Source organism: Diadema antillarum, unplaced genomic scaffold (genome assembly GCF_040938485.1).
Source record: "Diadema antillarum isolate AM-2024a unplaced genomic scaffold, OU_Dant_1.0 seq00001549_RagTag, whole genome shotgun sequence".
Lineage (NCBI taxonomy): Eukaryota > Metazoa > Echinodermata > Echinoidea > Diadematoida > Diadematidae > Diadema > Diadema antillarum.
The window spans coordinates 314,131-335,908 of NW_027272278.1; the positions used below are offsets into that span (position 1 = coordinate 314,131).

General features: G+C 38.6%; 1 protein-coding gene across 1 annotated transcript; it reads right to left on the minus strand.

The window, feature by feature from the left end:
- Positions 1 to 502: 502 nt before the first annotated feature.
- LOC139710624 (methylthioribose-1-phosphate isomerase-like) lies at positions 503 to 11,561 on the minus strand. Its single transcript, XM_071622548.1, has 7 exons — positions 11,369 to 11,561; positions 9,285 to 9,531; positions 7,510 to 7,745; positions 5,281 to 5,450; positions 4,243 to 4,419; positions 2,220 to 2,444; positions 503 to 630 (listed from the first exon to the last, which is right to left on the minus strand). The coding sequence occupies exons 2-7, from the start codon at positions 9,459 to 9,461 to the stop codon at positions 503 to 505; spliced, it is 1,113 nt and encodes a 370-aa protein (XP_071478649.1). The 5' UTR covers positions 9,462 to 9,531; positions 11,369 to 11,561.
- Between the last annotated feature and the right edge of the window lie 10,217 nt (positions 11,562 to 21,778).

The window sequence follows — 21,778 nt, forward strand, 5'->3', positions numbered from 1 at the left end:
ATATGTAGTGACCAATATATCATTTAAAAGGTATTATTTTGCACTTTATGACAGAGACCCTACTTCAAAATTTTCAAAAATGGACTTATTGGTTTTTGCGAACAAACTCTTCATATTTCTCCTCATCCTTCTATTGATCAGTTAACCATTGCTGAGCATTGTTTGCCAAGTGGAATGAGTTCAGAAACTGACAAAAAATGAACAAAGATTAACTCATCCCTCAAAGCCCTTGTTATTGTGGTTTTCCTTTTGGACCAAGGCACATTGCTACATCTGATTGGGTTTGCTGTCTCTACGACTAGGTCTACTTTGAATGGATTTATATGCTCGTGGAAAGGTTTGTCAAATAAAGCTGAGCCTGGGTAATTTCAGGATTCATACACTGAAAGATGGCCGAACGAGGTTCCTTCCAAGGGGCACAAACTCTCCTTTGAACACAAATCCTTTAGACCTTGGTTCTTTGTGCACATGTTCACCTCCGAAAATTAGGTACATCTCATCATCACGTAGAAGTCAGCTGTGTCAGCTTCGCCTCGAGCTCAGCAGGTGTGAACACGCCATGTTCTGTTACGATCCCCGAAATGAGTTCAGCCGGCGTCACGTCAAAGGCTGGATTCCAGCAGCCGATTCCTGGAGAAGGGCAAAGATTTAGGTTAATTGCAAGAAATCAGCACTTTCGTTGTGTGCAGAAATATTTACAGCAAAGAATAAAACAAAATCAATTCAACTTGAAGATTGTGTAGCTTGGAACCGATTCATTGTTGGTACAATTAATGGGGTCATCCCACAAGACTGACACCCAAGAGTCATACAGCCCATGAGTTCGACATTGTAACCAGGTCCGTGAGTCATACAGCTCACGAGTCATACAGCCCATGAGTTCGACACTAGGCAAAAACATAAAAGCCCGTGAGATTGACACTCGGTAAAAACAGCCCACGAGTTCGACAGATACAACACAGGGCTTAATGTGTCGGTCTTGTGGGCCTTGTTCACTTTATAGTGGGCTGTAAGACTCTGAGTTATACATGTGTATAACTCATGGCCTGTATGACTCATGAGCTGTATGACAAATGGGCTGTGTGACTCGTCGCTGTCGGTCTCGTGACGCGCACCCCAATTACAACTCAATGCCCATTGGGTATATTAAAACACAAGGAATATGTACATGTAGCACCAGTCAGCTGATATGTGCAGCAAAGTGTACGCTCATTGGTACAATTACAGTCGACTCCAGTCAAGATTTATCAGCTGCGTGTATACTTCAGATTTGTGGTAAGTATGTATACTATTTATTATTTTATTCTTTCTCTTATTTTCTTAATACCCAAACAGGTTACACTCCACAAATCCCAGGCTGGTACAGTAGGTCTTTTAAAAATGAAAGCAGCAAACCCAAACTATGTTGCTTTATTGACAACACATGGAAGCAGAAAATTATCTTATTTTATTTTCATTAACTGACAGAAGTGTTTGGAAACATTTAAAGTGATGAATGAACCAAGGAACTGTTTGTTTCGATCTTATTTTAGTCACCAATACTCGATTTACACTGCAAACTAATACATTACCTGAGTATTTCATTGGCTCCCACCCCTTCCTCCACTGTATGTCATATGATACATATGATACATAAACAAAGGTGACTGATTGTGTCACCTTCAGTAATTTCATTCTGTCCATAATATGAGATCCATATCATAGTTAATCAACCCTTTAACTGTGAAATATTATAATTCCTCACAAGTGGGGTTGCGGACCTTCATCCAACACTATTACAGAGACTCTAAAGATCAATCAGGGAGGAACTTTACACTTTATGTTTCAAAAATCAAGAAGACTGTAATACGTGTGTTTTGCTACCTGCCCATGTAGAGATAACTTTGACTTCAGGAAGCCCCCCCCCCCCCCCCCCCCCCACACACACACACACAAATCAGGCAGCTCTGCATACAATGTAGGACCGCTTTGCAGCACATTATAGCTTCTGTCACACAATCATTGGTTTCGGGCAAATTCACACCAATACTACGATATCATTTTGTTGCTGAAATGTCGACCTCTAATCAATACAGAGCATCGTCTTCAAAATAATTTTGTATCATGATCACGTACAAGTGTATTCATGCAGAAAGGCTTGTAGAGTGGGATGATGGAAGTTAAAAACATCAGACTCCTACAAGGCGTTGCCAATGGCAGGAATGTTGTGTTGTGCATACCTGGAGCTGCAATCTGCATGTCCTTTATGGAAGTCAATTCCTTGTGGGGGCGCTCTTCAATGACGATCTGATCACCGGAGGCGAGGCTCAGGTCACACGACGTGACAGGCGCAGCGACGTAGAATGGAATGTTGTGGTGTCGGGCAGCGATGGCCAGCTGGTAGGTGCCGATCTTATTGGCTGTGTCACCGTTAGCAACGACTCTATCTGCCCCTACTACGACAGCTGCAACCAGAATGAAAATGGAAATGAAGATAATACTGAATGCCGAGACATTGCAACAGTGCACTCGGAGTGAAATAAATACAAAGAACAAAAAAATAATAATAAAGACACAGTGTGGTAAAATTGCTGTTACAGTAATAACTGTGTTGTTGTTGTTTTTTTCACTCTTAGAAATTCTGAATCTGTCATAATGTAAGTACCTTATGTTGTTATCATTATACAAAAGATGCATTAACAATTTAAACTTCGCTTCCCCTACATTATACAGTGTAGTTGCAAGTTTCAAAACATCTGAACAGGCACGATTCCACTCCTCTGCAAGCATTTGCCATAAAGAAGTGTAATGACCCCAACACTTCATGTTTCATGAGGCACGGTGTGAATTTGTCTATCCTCACTAAGACCTTGGTGTATATATTGGATGCACTGAAATTCTTAAGCATACAATGATACATTAGGGGACTTGCCGGGCAGCTTATACAAACTTTTGAAATTCAGTTTATAAGAGATAGCTCATAACAAAACCTGGGATTTTCACCCTATAAGATTCTAATCAGTTCGTTTTCAAAAATGGGGAAAAAGTCATTGAAATCCCTTGTAAGTTTTAAACAAAAAGTCTCTTAAATAGTGATAGGTAACTTGGTTGCATTGATGAATAAAAGGATATTGTTAATGGGGAGAATTTATAGTACAAATCCTCCTCAAAATGACAATGTCAGAAAACGATGGTAATAATCATGGTTAATGAAGATAGCGATATTAACCCGTTCCTTACGGGAACCTGGTTTACCAGGTTCCCGTGGGAGCAACTGATATACGGGAACCTGGTTTACCAGGTTCCCAAAATGAAGACAAGGGTGCCTGCTTCAGTGGCCTAAATTCATGTTTCTTTGTGTTAAAATGCTCAGAAAAGTGGGTTTGATAAAAAGATCAGAGTTTATTCTATCAGGATTTGTTCTCCTGTTCTTTAAAAAAAAAGGGGGGGGGGTTACAGTATTGTGTACCTTTTCCTGATTTAGTTTTTTGCTTGTTCTGCTGTAAACTCGTACGAACATGTACATAATGATCAAGGCTGAGATCAGTTAGAAATGCGGGTTCGCTGACCCCAGTCACCTCATTCAGTTACCTGGTTTTGTGTAGAACAAAAGATTCTGAGAGCTCATCAGCGCACGCTCTATTCATACCTCGCACCCGATCTATATTTCCATTGTTCACGGGCACATGTAGTTGACCCTAGAAAGGTGGACACAATGAACCGCTTGACTGCCTTCACACAGCTGGATTACCAACCTGTGTGCCTCTCTGTCGACAGGCGAAATGAATCTCGTTTGGGGGCATTAAAGGCACTCAGAGAATTGCGGAAGGAACGGGTTAATATTCTTTAATTTTACAACAAAGGTGATGAAGATATTGACATACATGTAATTTAAAATAGAAATGGACATGGTAATGAAACTATATTGCACATGGTCTTCTTTATTCACAAAATCCTTTTTAGTGATGTCACTGCTCTACCAGCAGACAGTACCAGTATGCTTAACTTTGCCAGGTACCCATTTATACACCTGGGTTGAGGGGGACATGGTGGGTAAAACATCTTGTCCAAGGATGTATGTGTAGGCACCTGACAGGATTCTATCAAACTCAGAGCATCCAATTGAAAGACAGTGGTCTTATCAATTATGCCACAGTGCCCCTGGTTACATGAACACATTTTTTACAGAGAGGGTTAAGGTGACGGTGATGATGGTGATGATTATCGCAAAGACGAAGAGGACAAGTCCTTGTGATGACAAACCTGTTACTCCTTTCTTCAGCATACAGAATGAAGCCATACTGTCAGTGATAAGGGAGGAAGGGATGTTCTCGTAGACCAACTCATATGCCGTCAGCCTTGCTCCTTGGTTGTACGGCCGCGTTTCGGTGCAGTAGACATGGTCCAACATTCCCTTTTCATTGAGAGCCCTTATGACACCTACATTGTATGTAATTAATACAAACAGTGACATACAAAGTTATGAATATTTTTATCATTCAACTCTTAACCCATTGAGAACAAGTCCCGAGTATACTTGGGTAGGTGTCTATGGGAAATGTGTGTTGTAGCCAAATCAGCCCATCCTCGACAGGTTAATGAACCAAGGCGCTTAGTTTAACTTTGCTAACCTAATTCATCAGTGTCTAGTAAGCCAAACAAAACTATACACAGTTGTAAATATGGATGCAGATTGTTATTCGTTAAGCTGAAGTGTAACTTCCAAATACCAGAAACTTGACTGGAAATGTATGTCGTGCTTTAGGTGCATGAAGGACGGCTTGAAATAGATCCGATGTGAGAAATTCTGAGCAGCACTAGAAGTGCATCAGTGTGTGAAATTTCTGTACAACTTCACAGATACATGATTTAGGCTTACAACGTAGTCACACAAAAGTGAATGTTCCACTTATAAAAATCTGCAACTAAGGAATGATTCTACCAATTTATCTGGACAAAGTGGTATGTTTTTTTTCAAGGTATTCTCTTCAAAGATCTTGCAGTATTCATTAACTGGTTTATTCAGCGAATATGTAATCTAGTTGTCTCTCTTTTAGCTGTTGTTGTTGCTGTTTGTTGTAAGAGTTTCAGCTGATATTCCAGATTTTGCCTTCAATTTTATTACTGTTGTTGTTGTTATTGGTGATGTACGTGTACGAGTATGTTGCTATTGGTGATGGTCCTGATCATTATGTGGTGTTGTTTGTGATGGTGATATTGTTGGTGCTCTTTTTGTAATTGTTGTTGTTGGTGGTGGTGTTAGTGTTGCTGTTGGTGGTTGGGATGATGCAAGCGACCTACCAAGTGCTGTGCCATACCCAGCCGTGGCCAGGGAGCCTGTGTTGCAGTGGGTCATAATGGTCTGACTGGCGTTCCCGGACTTGCTGGCTATGTGGTTGGCCCCATGGAGTCCTATGCTGTGATTGGTCTGCCTGTCCACCTCAAGCATGGATTCTGCTTCTTCTATGATCCTGCAACAAAAGTAATACTGCGTAAGTGAATATCTTTATTGCTGTGGAAATTTCCTGATTTTCAGGGGCATGGAATAAGTGGCAAATTAAAAACAAGTGAATTTTATGGCTTGTCATATGAAATACAAATGCAAACAATATGCATGAACATAATTAGACAGATATATGGGCCGTGACGCGAGAAGAGGGCACTAAGGGTATTAAATACCGAAAATGAGTTTTCACCTCCACGTTGTAGAAGGCACTCTGACGTATTTAGATATATATGCAAACCTTTTTCTGAAAGTCCACTCCTAAATAACCCCATTACAACATTCAAAAAGCATGTTTTGTCCATATCCTGTCACTCTTTGGTGTGTCTATGCATGTGCGGGCAGTTTAATAGCTAGTTGATCTTCTTTTGCACATATTACTTTTTCAAACTTCCACGCCGTTTCCGCTACGGGCCCTTTTCTCGCGTCACGGCCCATATATATATATATATATATATATATATATATATATATACAGAATTTGAAACAAGCGAAGTTCATCTTAATGGCAGAGCATGATTACTCACAAAAAAAAAAACATTATCAGTAATGCAAGTATCTATGGAAAAAATTCCCTTCCATGACAGCATTTCAATGAAGCCAAAAAAAGTTGCTTGTCTCCCTGGACTTTGTTAAAACTGGAATCCCCTTTGCATCTTGAGGTACTAAAAATCTCTAGACATGTACATAGAGTAAGAGACATTAACTGAATGAGGCTTCTCTCCACACATGCCTGGAGGAGTCATATTGGTAACTCCCTAATAAAAAAAAAAACAAGCACACATTAAACAAACAAAAACATGTGTCAAGCATACCTGTTGTTTAGGTCATTCCATATTTGAAGCAATCTTTAAATATAACTCCATATTGATGTTCAATACTTAATAATGTTAATGAGTGTCCACATGTGTAATGGCACATTTTACTCAACCATTTTGTTTTTCTTACCAATCATTGAAGCAGTACGAGAATTTTGGGGTGCACGTCACGAGACTGACACCCACGAGTCATACAGCCCACGAGTCATACAGCTCACAAGTCATACACCCCATGAGTTATGAAATACAGCTCACGACTCGGAGTCATACAGTGCATGAGTTCGACACTATTAAAGCTATTAAACAAGGCCCACAAAACAGACACATTAAGCCCCGTGTTGTATCTGTCAAACTCGTGGGCTATTTTTGCCTAGTGTCGAACTCATGGGCTTTATTTACCTAGTGTCGAACTCATGGGCTGTATGACTCGTGAGCTGTATGACTCATGAACCTGTTTTCAATGTCGAATTCGTGGGCTGTATAACTTGTGGGTGTCGGTCTAGTGGGATGACCCCGGATTTTGCAGCTTTCATCATTTTTAACAAAAACAATGACACTACACAACAACTAAAGCAAGAAACTGTGCAGTAACCCAATGATGTTTCACAATGTATGTGCCTAGACTCTAACACGTAACTTGTCATGCTTTTTCAGCATTCACTGAATTCCTCCAAAGTTAGCCAGCCAACTTGGGTTAAAACAATGTGCCTCAATCCAACAAAAAGACCAGGGTGACATGGATACCTTAACCCGTTGAGGACGGACTGATTTTGCTACAACACACATTTCCCATAGACACCTGCCCGAGTATACTCGGGACTCGTCCTCAACGGGTTAAGGGAATTAGACCGTATCCAGGCAATTACCCCCAGAGGGCAATTACCCCCCCCCCCCCCCCCCCCCCCCCGGCTAAATGCTGGTTAGTGGTAAGGTTAGAGTAAGGATTAGGATTAGGGTTAGGTTTAGGGTTAGGAGTTTGGGTTAGGGTTAGGATTAGGTTCAGGATTAGGATTAGGATTAGGGCTAGGGGAAGGGTCTGGGGTAATTGCCCAGGGGGCAATTGCCCTAGACCCGAATTAAAGTCATCTCTCTTTGTATAACTGCAAGAATACTAGACACTTGTGCTGATCTGCAAATAAGGCACACAATTATTGTACCTGTCAATAGGCAAACAAAGCACTGTAAGGGTTAATCCAACCCTGTACTCACCTGTCTTTGATGGACTGCACTGTGGAATCAGCATCAGCGGCCAGCTGCTGAGTTAGGGCAGTGAATCGCTTCACAGCTTCGGACATGTTGACCGCTGTGGGCCTGGCCGTGTTGAGATAGTTGAAGCGGTCGCAGACGTGGGTGACTAGCTCTTCCTTGCTGCCAAAGTCCATCCCGGTCAGCTCCACGGCCAGAGAGAGTGTACCCACTATGGCTATGGCCGGAGCACCTCTAACCTCAATGGGAAACAATCATAGCAGATGGTTACTATACTCAAACTCACTACCACTGCAACAAGAATTGCTCACTCCGTTATTGTCTTTCTTTTTCCTGAGCTCATTTAAACATTATAAAATAATACACTAATGGGTAATGCGCTACATATAGGCAAGTAACCTGCTCCCAATAGACACTTGGAATACCAGGTTTCTGTACCGTCAATTCAAAGATAAGAACATTTCCAACGTAGTACTGAGTAGTGTGCTTGTTTTGCTAACATGTGTATGAAGAAGTACGGAGCAATAAGTACTGCCTTGACTAGCGGATTCTTACATTTGCTGACCCCTCTCTGAGGTCCTTATGGTGTCTCACAAGACATTTTGTGAGTCCAGAGCATGTTTTACTTTAATAAACCTCAAGTCTGATTGCTATCTGGTACTATAAAAGTGGATATTTTTGTGCAATTGTTTTTGTGCTTGCCCGGGTAAGAAGAGTTTCAAGTCTTTTTAATTTCACAGAAACCAGACATCAACTACCAGGTACTGGAAAATATGGCACCCTGAAATATTTGCATCCTTTTATTTTTTGTGCTAGCTTCTGATAGCGCAAAATGCCCGAAAATTTCCACTTTTACAGTACAATGTATTTGCATTGTTCAATAGCACATGCAGTTGACTGTGGAAGGCAAATGCTTGTAATTCTTGACTGCTTTTGGTTACACAGGTGGTTAACCAATACAAAACTGTATGTCCATTCTTTTCAACTGGCAAAAAGAATATCGTTTGGAGGCAACAAATGTTCTTGTATGTCACTATGCACCACAAAATGAACAAAAAGGTGCACCCGTTGATTTTATGTGAAGACTCTCTAACAGGTAAAATTGGTCAACTAAGTCAATCTTGAGTTTTTCATTTTTTGTGAAAGAACTTTCTTTCTTCTACATTATTCTTTAGTTTGGGATCGTAACACGAATGGGAAAGTGTGTTTTCTGCCGTTTTTTTTACAACCCCTTTTGTTGTTTAAGAGTAGTAGAATGATCAGGTATTTATTAGAGGCTCCTTTTCATTTCTTGAAAGCCTTTGCACTTTTCACTTTCAAGTCTACAGCTGTAATGACTTTTCAAAGGATAATGCTACTGCTTTGAAAGTAAGCATTAATCATGGAGACAGAATGTGTTACTAGAACATGCTCAATTTCAGCCTGATCTGATAATCCCTTCATTGTTGTTGCTCCAGGGTTTACAAGTGTACATCCTGAAATATGTCCCTTTCATTGCATAGCTAGCGCAGCTTGGCAAAGATTAAGTGCTTGAATGGACCCTGTACGTACTTCAGAGTCTCTTTTCTGAATTCACACTTTTCCAGAGTGTGTGACTTCTGTCCAGTATTTAGATAGGTTAGGAGAGTCCATTTGAATTGAGTTATACCATACATCATTTACATGTAGAAAGCTTAAGAGTCTGCTCTTCCAGAATCTGCCCTTAACTAAAAATCCATGTCTGATGATTTTTTGTTGGTTTTGTGATGCAGGGTCACTATCAACTTCTTTTATCTTACTTTCATGAGCCTGATAGCCTGCCAGCCATCATCAGCAGACGACACTCTCTCGTACTCGGTCTGAAGCGGCAGTAGAAGCTGGTTGAGAATCTCCAGATCGCCCTTCTTGTACCGGATTGCCTCCAGGCTCCCGGGTCGGGCCTTCTTCCCAGAAGTCTGCCCATTTGTCTCGCTCATCTTGTTTGTTTGCTATATAATTAGAAGATCCTTGCCGTCAATAGCGTGTCTGCACCTGTAGACTGTACAGCTGTATGTAAGATTTGCACGCAAGAGGATGTAAGCAGTCATGAAATCGCGTCATTCAAGGCATGAGTGGTTAACAATACAAAATACTGTGTCGCTTTGTATGTGGGAACTTCACCAGAGAGAGGCCAGTGTCACGGCTATGAGGGAAAGTATTTGTCTCCCTACCCTAGCAGACAGAAGAAAACAAGCTTGACTTACCACCTTTTACAAGGCAATAAAAAACCAAATTGCAGTACCCATACCACACTACCTCAAACAGAGACAAAGAACAACACGAACAAATGACGAAGCAGCCAACATCAACGCTTTATGAGAGAGAACCGGCCCTACCTTGGATGCCTACAAATACAGTTTTTTGTTTGTTTTTTTCCCCCTCAAGGACAATCAGAGACTGGGGTAGGCTTCCTCAACACATCATTGAACTGCCCTCTGTTGAGCAGTTCAAGACAGCCATATTACTTAGAAGTTAGAAGCCAACTAAACATGGTAGAGATTTGTTTTTAGTAAATTTTACTTGCACAATGAGCTACAAAAATATGAGCACCTGTTAGTGTTACATTTGAAAGAGCACAAAGCACAAATGGCATGGCCTCCACTGTCTGAAGCATCGCACCACACCACAAACCCTCATCCAGTTGCTGAACAGGCCTGCAGGCTTTGATGAGAAGCACCCCGTGTAACGTGATAAAGTAGAACGGGTAGAAGTATATTAGAATACAAATAAATTTATTCAGTGTGGTTGAGTGTGGGATGTGGGTTGCTATCGCCGAGTGTCCACTGTCGGTTCAAAAAAGGAGAACTCTTCCCCTTGGCTTTGGCTTTTAATATGCCTATCATTCACTATTCTAAAGCTAAGAAATCTGACTTTAGTGTTGAGACTTTGAGTAAATTAACACTGAGAACAACAAGAGGATATAACACGTTTCACACAATTAATATCTTCCTCCAGCGGTGCAAGCCTAAAGGCAAGGGCAAGGCAAGGGCAGGCTAAACCCCGGAGAGCTCCTGGCCTGGTGCACAGAGAGACGTGACTAGACCTCACGTTTACTGTGCTGTAAGCCTGTGCGGTAAGCCTGTGCTGTGGGAGCAGGCACGAAAAATTAACAAATGTGACCGTGCACCTCAAAACGAACATAAAGTCGCACACACTGATTTTGCGTGAGGACTGAAAATAAGTGAAATGGGCAAACCTAGCCGAACTTGACTTTTTCATATTTTCTGAAAGAGCGGGTCTTCTTATACACTATGCTAAAATTTGGGATCATAAAACGGGCAGGAAAGTGTGTTTTTTTAGCAGTTTATCTCGAACATTTTTTGTAGAATAGTGTGATTAGGTGTGTCTTTAGAATCCCTTTTTCATTTCTGAAAAACCTTGTCCACGCTCTTCACCTTCGACTCTAATAACTTTTGAAAGGATAGTGCTACTGCTTTGAAAGTTGGCATTTATTATGGACAGAATGTGTTAAGGAGGCATGCTTAATTTCAGTTTAATCTGATAATCCCTTCATTGTTGTTACTCTGGTAGTTTACTTCCTGTTTTTTGTCCCATTCATTGCACAGCCAGCACGATTTGGTAAAGATTAACCGCTTGAATAGACACTGTACTTCAGAGCCTCTTTTCTCGGTTCACACTTTTCCTGAGTTTGTGCTTTCTTTCCAATATTTAGATAGGTTAGGAGAGTCCATTTGATTTGAGTTATACATCATTTTGAAGCTTAAAGTCTGCTCTTTCAGAATATGGTCTTAACTTAAAATTCATGTCTGGCGACTTTTTGTTTGTTTTAAGATGCAGTGTCACAAATAGTACAGCAAAGTTCTTAGTATATGGGACTACGTACCACAGTTCGCCTCCCGGCAGCTGCTGTGAAATACCACCACTACCAGGATTCTGGCTGGCAGTGGTTCTTGTAGTTGTAGTGGCAGAAATTAGTCGTTTCAGTTGAAGGCAATTGGGCAGTGCACTTACACACTGCGTGCTTTGACAACACACTAAGTAGGTGATAATACTTTATCCAAAATATTTTCGGAGTATTTACCAACACATCTAATACGCAATATACTCACCACATCCAGGTAAAATTTACAGGTCCACGTCCACCCACGTACTAGCCTTTAAACAAGGCGACTCGCTCTGCGTGCCCCCGTATAGCGCGTTTACCCCACAAACCTGTTGGCCGGCGAGTGGAGCGAGCTCCACTCGCCGGCCAACAGGTTTGTGGGGTAAACGAGCTATACGGGGGCACGCAGAGCGAGTCGCCTTGTTTAAAGGCTACCCACGTACATGCAGATTCAGGCGTAAGTATTCATAAATGAATGATACACGCCAAAAAATCAAAATAACAACAACATGGTCCGAAAAATGTGACGTCGAGCTCTCGGCATCGCGGCGCGGTATGATGGTAAAGAGAGCCCGGCCGCCGCCTCGGAGTGGGGTAACGTTGCCCCCCCCCCCCCCCCCCCCCGCCCTACACACACACACACACACACACACTTTTTTTTTTTCAATGATCTTTTTATTAATTCCCTTTTCATTTGAAAATATAGGCCTACAACAGTTTACCTTCTACATAACATCTGTCATTAATGTACATGTATGAGACATAATCCATAATCCATAAGACAAGAATATAATCATTCAATTCATTTTCAGGCAGAAATCAAACAAAAGAAAGAAAATAGAATGAATTATCCGGTTATTCCTTTTTAACTATACAAAAAGATTCATATGCAATTGTAGGCAATTTAGCCATTAAAAAACACTAGAAAAATTAACAGAAAATGGAATTTCTATAATACCAAAAGAACAATAGCAACAACAACAAAAACGATCCTTATTCCCACCTTTCCACTATACCCAACCCCTCAACCACTCATAACTTTACCCCCCCCCCCCTCCACAAAAAGAAACCGTCCCTCTCATTTCCAAACCACCTCTCCGCCCTCTACACGACATCCACCTCCTTACCCGAGACAGACACACTCCCTCTCATCCACACACCCATTCACACACACACACCCTGCACACACATCCACTTAACACACACGTCCACACACCTACCCTGCACGCACAGTCATTCACTTAACACAACACACAATTATTTCTGCTCGCATTCAGAATTATAATACTAATTATGCTTATGATTATGCTACATACACATACATACATGCGTGCACATACACATATATACACATAACGTACATGTCCACATACCTGCATACGATATATACACAATACTTATCTCTGAACTCAAAAATATTTAGAGAAAAAAATGTCAGTGATCAAACACACACAAAAGGGGAGGAGTATGACCTACGAGTGCATGGTTAAACTAATCCTTTACAAATTATTTAAACATTCCCATTCAGCAAGTGCAAACCCGATTTATTTCTTTTAATGGCAATACCATTCTCTTCCTTTCGACATATCATTAATGTGTTTGTTTGTTTTTAATCTGCCAATGTCGGTGTTAAGAGTGTTAAGAGTGTTGTACAATAATTGATTCTGTGAGAAATTCCTTCTAAACCAATATGTATATCCCGCCAAACTAAATTACGTAACTCTTCTAACTGAAAGTACTCAATGAAATCATGCTATAAAGATTTAACTTTTTCGCATTTCCAAAATAAATGCGAGTAAGTTTCAGAGCTTATTACACAAAAGGAACATAAATTATCAGCCACAAAACCAAATTTTAGAAGCTAAATCGCCCGGTGTAGTAATTTATATTGAAATTCTCTTAGATCTCCAATTAAAGTTGAAATTCTGGGCCTTATAAAAATATCTCTCATACTTTTATCAGCGAAAACAAGTTTTTGGTGTCCATCTCTGATATCTAAACAGTAAGACTGCTTTAAAAGAGACATGAATGTGAGTAAATCATCCTGGATTGTATCTTTTTTAAATCTGTATTTTGTCCAAAAAACTTTTAAGGTATAATAAAATCATTCACATCTACTTCATACCAATTGCACAAAATTCCATCATATTTCCCACTTTTCAAAAATGGACTCACAAAGACTCCATATATAAGAAATATTTTCACTTTGTAAACCTAAACTTTGAAAATCACTAATTGTGACCGTGCACCTCAAAACGAACATAAAGTCGCACACACTGATTTTGCGTGAGGACTGAAAATAAGTAAAATGGGTCAACCTAGCCGAACTTGACTTTTTCATATTCTCTGAAAGAGCGGGTCCTTTTTTACATTATGCTAAAATTTGGTATCATAAAACGGGCAGGAAAGTGTGTTTTTTTAAGCAGTTTATCCCGAACATTTTTGGTAGAATAGTGTGATTATGTGTGTCTTTAGAATCCCTTTTTCATTTCTGAAAAACCTTGTCCACACTCTTCACTTTCAACTCTAATAACTTTTGAAAGGATAGTGTACTGCTTTGAAAGTTAGCATTGATTATGGACAGAATGTGTTAATGAGGCATGCTTAATTTCAGTTTAATCCGATAATCCCTTCATTGTTGTTACACTGGTGGTTTACTTCCTGTTTTTTGTCCCATGCATCGCACAGCCAGCACGGTTTAGTAAAGATTAAGCGCTTGAATAGACACTGTACTTCAGAGCCTCTTTTCTCAGTTCACACTTTTCGTGAGTTTGTGCTTTCTTTCTAATATTTAGATAGGTTAGGAGAGTCCATTTGATTTGAGTTATACATCATTTTAAAACTTAAAGTCTGCTCTTTCAGAATATGGTCTTAACTAAAAATTCATGTCTGGCGACTTTTTGTTTGTTTTGAGGTGCAGAGTCACAATTGGTCTTATGGATTGTTTATCAAATAATTGTTCTAAATAATAAACATTCAGCACAGATAAATCTGCATTAGATGTCATTTTCCCTCTTAATAAAAAAAATCTTTATTATTAAATATAATTGGATTAATTTTCCCTTCTTCAAAACTTCTGCAGTTATATGGATCTTCCCAGGCAGCTAACATTTCTAAATAAAACGATGGTGCCTTAAGTGAAAGTTTTTTGTCTCATAATTGCAAAGAAATAAATTCTACCTCCTACTGCTTTAAAACTGTGATCAAAGCATACTTTCCAACTCATATTTCGTTCTCCATACAAAAGTCTTTTTACCAACATCACCCTCTGAGTTTTCACAAACAATTATTCAAAATTCATCATTCTCAATCCACCGTCCTTGATATCCTGATGCATAATGGCTCGTTTGATGCGATCCTTGCCCTTCCATACAAAATCAAAACAACTTTTTTGAATTTCATCGAATAGCCATTTTAGAACAACAGAGGATGACGCCACATAAATCAATTTAGATAAAGCATAAGTTTTAAGTACATGAATCTTCACCATAATGGCGAGATCTCTTTGCCTCCACCATCCCAAAAGTCTTTTAATTTTACTTAACATTTCTTTATAATTAACTTCCTCCGTTCTCTTCCTTTCTGAAGCAAATGTAATCCCTAAAATCTTAATTTCTGTAACTATACTTCCAAAGTGAAATTGTGCTACATTCTCTTCATCCTTACCAATAAGCAAAACCTTCGTTTTATCCATATTATTAACCTTTAAACCACTGACTTTCGAAAAAAAAAACTGGAAAAAATTGTAATAACCCAACTGACTCTTTATCTCTTATAAAAATTGTCATATCATCAGTATACAGTATCTGCTTTACTTCAAAATCACCAAGATCAATCCCTCTCAAGGTAGTCTCATTTCTCAAAGCATGTGCCAAAATTTCAATGACTACTAAAAATAAATAAGGTGATAATGGGTCACCCTGACGCACACCCCGTTCTATTCTAAAATATCCGGTTGAAAACCCCTCATTCATTACACAGCTGCTAATATCAGTATAACATGTCTTAATCCAAGAACAAAAAGGAGGGCTAAATCCAAAACTTTTCAAAACGGTTAATAAAAACGAATGCGATACCGAGTCAAAGGCCTTCTCAAAATCAACAGCTATTAGATAACAACCTATTATGACAGACAGTGAAAAATCATATCGTCTATTTGTCTAGTCGAATTGCTTCCCCAATATTTCTGTTTTTCATGTGCTCCCCACTTGATCCATGTGTATTATCTCACTCAAAACTTGTTTCATTCTCTTCGCCAAAACCTTGGAAAGAATTTTATAGTCCACATTCAAAAGTGTAATCAGTCTATAATTCCTAATGTAAAGAGGATCTTTGCCATCTGTTTCTATTGATGTATAATATATAATGGTCCCTTGCTTCTCTGATACTGATAAATTGCCCCTATCGTACGCTTCATTAAATGCTTCGACTAACTGCCTGCCTAAGTATGGCCACACACACACACACACACACACACACACACACACACACACGCACGTGCACATACCACCTGTCCACCACCACCACCTCTGTGAAAAAAAAAGAAGAAAAGAAGAAAAAGGAGAGAGAACAAAAAAGTCGCCGCTGGGGCTACCATGACTTCCGTCGCACCATCGCAGTTGGCGGAACGCCGCCTTGAATGTGTGTGTGGGGGCCGGGGGGGGGGGGGGGAGGAGGAGGGAGCAGGGGCAGGGCCCAATGTGCTAATAGTACACTTGTTGAGTCAATTTTGAAATTTCGAAATGCATCTTTCATTTCTTTAGCAAATTAAACTGGAATATCAGCCTAATTTTGACATAATGTCCACTTGAATAAAAACACAGATTTGTTGATTGTCAGAAAGTTCAGTTAAATCGTTTCATTTCAGTTTGCCATCGAACCTCCATCAAAAAGCACAACAAAATGAAAAATAATGAAATCTACCAATTATACCCAATTACATTATTTGTTAAGTTTGAAAAACGAAATATATAACGCAATATATGAATCGTAAACTACTGTAAATCATTTTAATGAAATGTAAGACAAAGCAGAATAACTAAGAACATGAATACATTACTCGTAACACTTTGAAAAGGATAAAACAGGATCGAGTGATCCACTATAAAACGCTTGTATAGGCCTACATGGAGTCACTAAAAATCATTTAAAAAATGGCAGTATGTCACTAAACAGCATCATTATTTATAAACAATAATAAATATGTGCAAGAAAGTGTTAATGCACGTTATTGAGGCAAGGGGTGTTACTTGTAGATAGAACAATATGATATCGTTTACACAAGAAGATTAAAGGTTCATTGGTGGTTTATTGCTACTCCGAGTTTCACGCACCAATTGGGATGCGATCATCAGGCAATTAAGAGCACAACATATGAAATAGATGTGCTATTACTATTATCATCTATATATATATATATATATATATATATATATATATATATATATATATATATATATATATATTGATATCACGTGTATTTTCAGGAATACAGTATTGCGCTCCCATGGCGGAGAGGTTCGTCTTCCTCGTGACGTTCGTGAAATTGTGCTGGTATACGGTTCTGCAAGACCACGTTGCGTAACTATGTCCATTTCAATCATGTATGGATTGTAACTAAAATGGTGGTTGAATTGCGAGATAACGTTATGAGACAGGATGGCAGGAATACAAAAATTAAAGATCATTACACTTACGTTGTCGGGATAACATTTTTTTTTTTTGTGGGGGGGGGGGGGCAAAACGAGATAACTCGATTCTTACATGTTTTATGTTTGACCATAACTTGTAGAATATTCCTTGTTATGTTACAAGTGGTATTACTTGCTGATGGTGGACTTACTTAGAATGTTTAAAAATGGTGCATAGCCCATTTTGCCAAAAAAGAAGGGTAAAAGAAAAACTCTTCATAATTACGTATGCATATTTGCATGGAAGAAATCAAGATTTAGGCGGACGTAAAACTACGATATATATATTTTTTTCCTTTTATCAAGTTTTAGAAATACTGTCATAGTCTTCATTAAGTTTAGCATTTAGTATTATAATTATTGTTGTCTGGATGTCATAATGGGTGATGATGATAACAAGTGCAATAAAGCTATATTATATACGTGTAATTCAATAAGATGATGAATCCATCTGAAATGGTTATTGTTTGATGCCTATGTCACATGAAAAGTAAAGGTAATGATAAGAAGACAATTTCAGGGTCATTCACAACAATAACTACTTCATATTTTCGTCCCTCAGCAAATTTCAGACAAGGAAACCCCACTTCATTCACTATTATAAACGGAATTTGAACAGAAAATAACACGCAAAATCTGACTGACATGGTTGTCACTTTACGGTTGCTAAGGAAACGAGCAGTATCGGTCATAACTAATCTGGTTTATTAAAATGTTTGCAATATAGTTTCAACAGTCACCAAGTTTGGTTGAAATTGGGTTAAGGACATATGAGTGGCAAATGAAAATAATTATGGTATAAGGGGAGCACAATATGCCCCCCCCCCCCGATTTTTCTTTATACGGTAAAAGTGTCCTTATAATAAAACTCCATATCTAGCGACGCTTTGTTGGTTTTGTGATGCACTGACACAAAAGATAGAGAAAAGGATTATTTTCAAAACTCTATTATTAGTACATCATTCAGTTAATTCTTTTTCCCTCGTATACATAAATAATTCTGTTCAAAAATACAATCCGACACGAAGACTACGTTCATCATCAGATACATTGTTACTCCAAACACCCAATGTATAAAAACATGGATGGGGTGATCGTGCTTTCTCCGTTATTGGACCAACATTGTGGAATCAGTTACCTATTCAGTTAAGGGAACTGTCATCTACACAGTCATTCAAATCCAAACTTAAAACTTATATGTTTCTCTCACACTGAGGACTTTAATTGCTTTCTGTCATTAATGTTCGGAAAAATAATGTATCTTTATTATTGATGTGCTGTATTCTTTAATTGGTATACATTTGTTTTTGTTACCCATTTTCTTCTTTGTTGACATGTTTGAACATGCGTACGCATGGATACAAGGATACAAGGATACAAGGAACGTTATTGTCAGTTAAAAGTACAGAAACTCGTCTTCCACTGGCTGAACAAAGGAAAAAGAGCAGACAATATGTAGGCCTATTGCACGTATTTTAACAATATCATACAAACAGGCAGACAATGCTAAGCATTGAACGGACAGTATCTTGAATAATCTAAATAAGATATCTGTAATTCATATGAAAGAAGTATACACAAACTCCCACACGAAGGTTCCTATACACACCAACACACACACACACACACACACACACACACACACACACGTAAGCTGTCTAAAAATACCCTAGGAGACCCTAGTTGCACATTTCCTCAGTTCCTACAAATCATCTATTTAACTACTCGTCCCATCTCCCCCATCTCCCCTGTAAGTTATGATGAAAAGTAGATGAAAGGGGAAAAAAATCATGTCATAGAGAGAAGTAGGAAAAGAAGAAGGGTAGAAGGTATTGACTGGTGGAGATGAGAAGGGGCATTAAAAAGCACCTGGTCAATACAAAAAGAAAAAATAGAAGTCCACCAACATTTAACAAAAAAAAAAAAAACAATTGACATAAGGCTACCCTTCAGAAAAATGTTACACATACCCGTGAAGTACACGAGACATAATAACAAACATACCACGCAGCGCTGCCCTGCATTGCCTGCTCGATCAAGTTGAATGCAGACAGAGAATCGCGCATGTATTATATCTGTTCATTTTTGAAGCGCCATGAGCATTGCAAAGTAGACCTGTGCGCTCTACTATAAGTAGCCACTATTATTATCATTATTAGATCTTTCTGTTTTATTTTGTATGAGTCGCAAACAGATGAAGTCATGAAACATCACAATAGACATGGTAGACGTAAGTATACACTGTTGAGGAGAGCTATGTTAAAATGGAAGAAGTGTTTTCCGTTTTCCAACATGTCAGGCAATATGCAACTTTTGACATTATGTATATCATAATCATAACTCTGACATGAGAGAATTTAGTTGTCCCGTGCCACAAAGTAGCTTATTTTGCCCACTGTTCCTTATTATGTAAAACAGTTAATGAGTTATGCTCTTCCGCCAACGGACTATCATAATAGTCCGTATAATATGATTATCCTTGTGACGGTGCACCACAAAACAAACAAATAAGTCGCACCCATTCATTTACGTGATGACTCAAAAAAGGTAAAATGGATAAACCAAGTCAATCTTGAGTTTTTCATATTTTCTGAAAGAGCTATATTTCTACATTACTCTTCAGTGTGGTATCTTAACATGAATGGGAACATGTGTTTTTAGCAGCTTTCTGCAACTTTGGGGAGAAGAGTCGAAAATCAGTTGTGTCTTGGAGGTCGCTTTTTATGTCTTGAAATCCTTTGCACACTCTTCACTTTCAAGTCTGATAACTTTTGAAAGGATGACGGTACTGCTTTGATGGTTAGCATTAATTATGAGCAGCATGTGCTATTAGAACATGATCAATTTCAGCTTAATCTGATTATCCCTTCGTTGTTGCTGCTCCGGTGGTTTACATCCTGTGTTTTGTCCCTTGCAATAGACCGTGTATTTCAGAGCCTCTTTTCTCCGTTCACACTTTTCTTGAGTGTGTGCTTTCTTTCCAGTATTTAGGTAGGTTACGGAAGTCCATTTGAATTGAGTTATACATCATTTTAAATCTTAGGGTATGCTCTTTAATTTCGTTCTAACTAAAAATCCATGTCTGGCGACTTTTTATTGGTTTTATGGTGCAGGGTCACATTTGGACTTTTCGAAAACAACTCAAGTGTATTTTTTCTCTCACGAAGGCCCCAATACGCTAAGTGCACATGCAGATACTAGTCTTGTGAGTTACAAAACGTAGCGGTTTTTGTCAGCATGTGCATCACTTTGCACTCTTTGCTTGTAATAAAGAATACCACACAGCGGGTATTCATGCCCTCGTATAACCCCATAGTTTCAAGTCATGGTCTCCTAATTGGTCGTTCTGGGGCTATGATATATTGGTTAAGGCCTGTATAAAATCCAAAAGTATGGTCAACGATGAAAATGGTTTTAATGCTGGTAGGAATGGACACGTGTCTTTGAATGCTTTTTGCTTCTTGCTGTTTTTGTTTTTGTTGAATTTGCTTCATATTTGTTATTACGTAATAATATGTCTACCCGTTAGTACGTATTTCTTTTGGAGCGGAGAGTAGGACGTGCAATATGATGTATGTACAGACCGTTCCCACAGCATAGAAGTCACAAGTCAATGACAAGCCCTATACGCGTAGAAGGGAAAGTTGGAGAAAGGTGAGTGAAATCATAATTTCATGACTATTTCGCTTCAAACGCCACTTATTTAAACTGTAATAACCTTGATTCAGTGGCGTTGTGGAAATCAAAATTAATAGCAACACCACCCCTTAGTAACAATCTGCAGGTGCTTTGTATTTCTTTTAATCCTGTTAAATTGTTATGTCTTATTTCTTTCCCACATTCTTCAAGTTCGAAGGATAGATTTTGCGGTAAAAGAAAGCAAGTGCTCTCTCATTCTAAAGTAACTATATCAATTTTGAATTATTGTTTGTTTTGTTAATTTTATAATCTATGTCATCTTGTGTATGTGACAGATAGGCCGACAGTTCATCCGGAAGTTATGCTATGTTATTTTTTGGTCCTGATAGCGATTGTTATTCGTGCATTTCTATGTTTGCAGATTTGTTTAAGTGTAACAGATAGTTCAATTTCAATTTCAATTTCAATTTTATTTCCATTTCCATTGAATAAACAGGGAAAATTATATACAATACATTTACAGAACATACTTGTAACAATTTCAAAGAAAACGTACAAGTGGTCACGAGTAACAACAGAAATTCCTTTCTATATATACATATACATATTACAAAGATTAGAATGGAAATGGAAATGGTGATTATTATATATTACAAGGTGATATTAAAGTTCGGTGATATACAAAGTTATGCAATCTACATTTTTGGTTTTGATATATTATCTTTATTTTTTTGTTCTTTATTATTATCTTTCTTTTTTTGTTCCTCTGATTCTATTACAATGTGTTTGCAGATGCCATCGGAAGGATGCACAATGTCGACGAAACGATGCTCTGTGTTGGAATTATGTCTGTATATACTCCTCACTTGGAATATTAAAAGTAAGGAAGCACAAGTATATAATTGTCATTATTGACCTGCCTGGAATTCAAAATAACATTTGTTTTGGGGAAATTTGTTGCAACACGTTAATTCATTCGCTCACTATACCTCCAACATCCTGAACTGGATTTCAGCAAACAAACAAACGACAACAAATCAATGTTCTGAAGTATGAACAAGACCAAAAACCTTTGGGTTGC

Excerpts from the sequence above, each read along its gene's own strand:
- LOC139710624 (XM_071622548.1), bottom strand. The coding sequence starts at position 9,461 with ATGAGCGAGACAAATGGGCAGACTTCTGGGAAGAAGGCCCGACCCGGG. Across the intron at positions 7,746-9,284 it reads AGGCTATCAGGCTCATGAAA|GTTAGAGGTGCTCCGGCCAT; the intron begins GTAAGATAAAAG and ends TTTCCCATTGAG. Across the intron at positions 5,451-7,509 it reads GTGCAGTCCATCAAAGACAG|GATCATAGAAGAAGCAGAAT; the intron begins GTGAGTACAGGG and ends CTTTTGTTGCAG.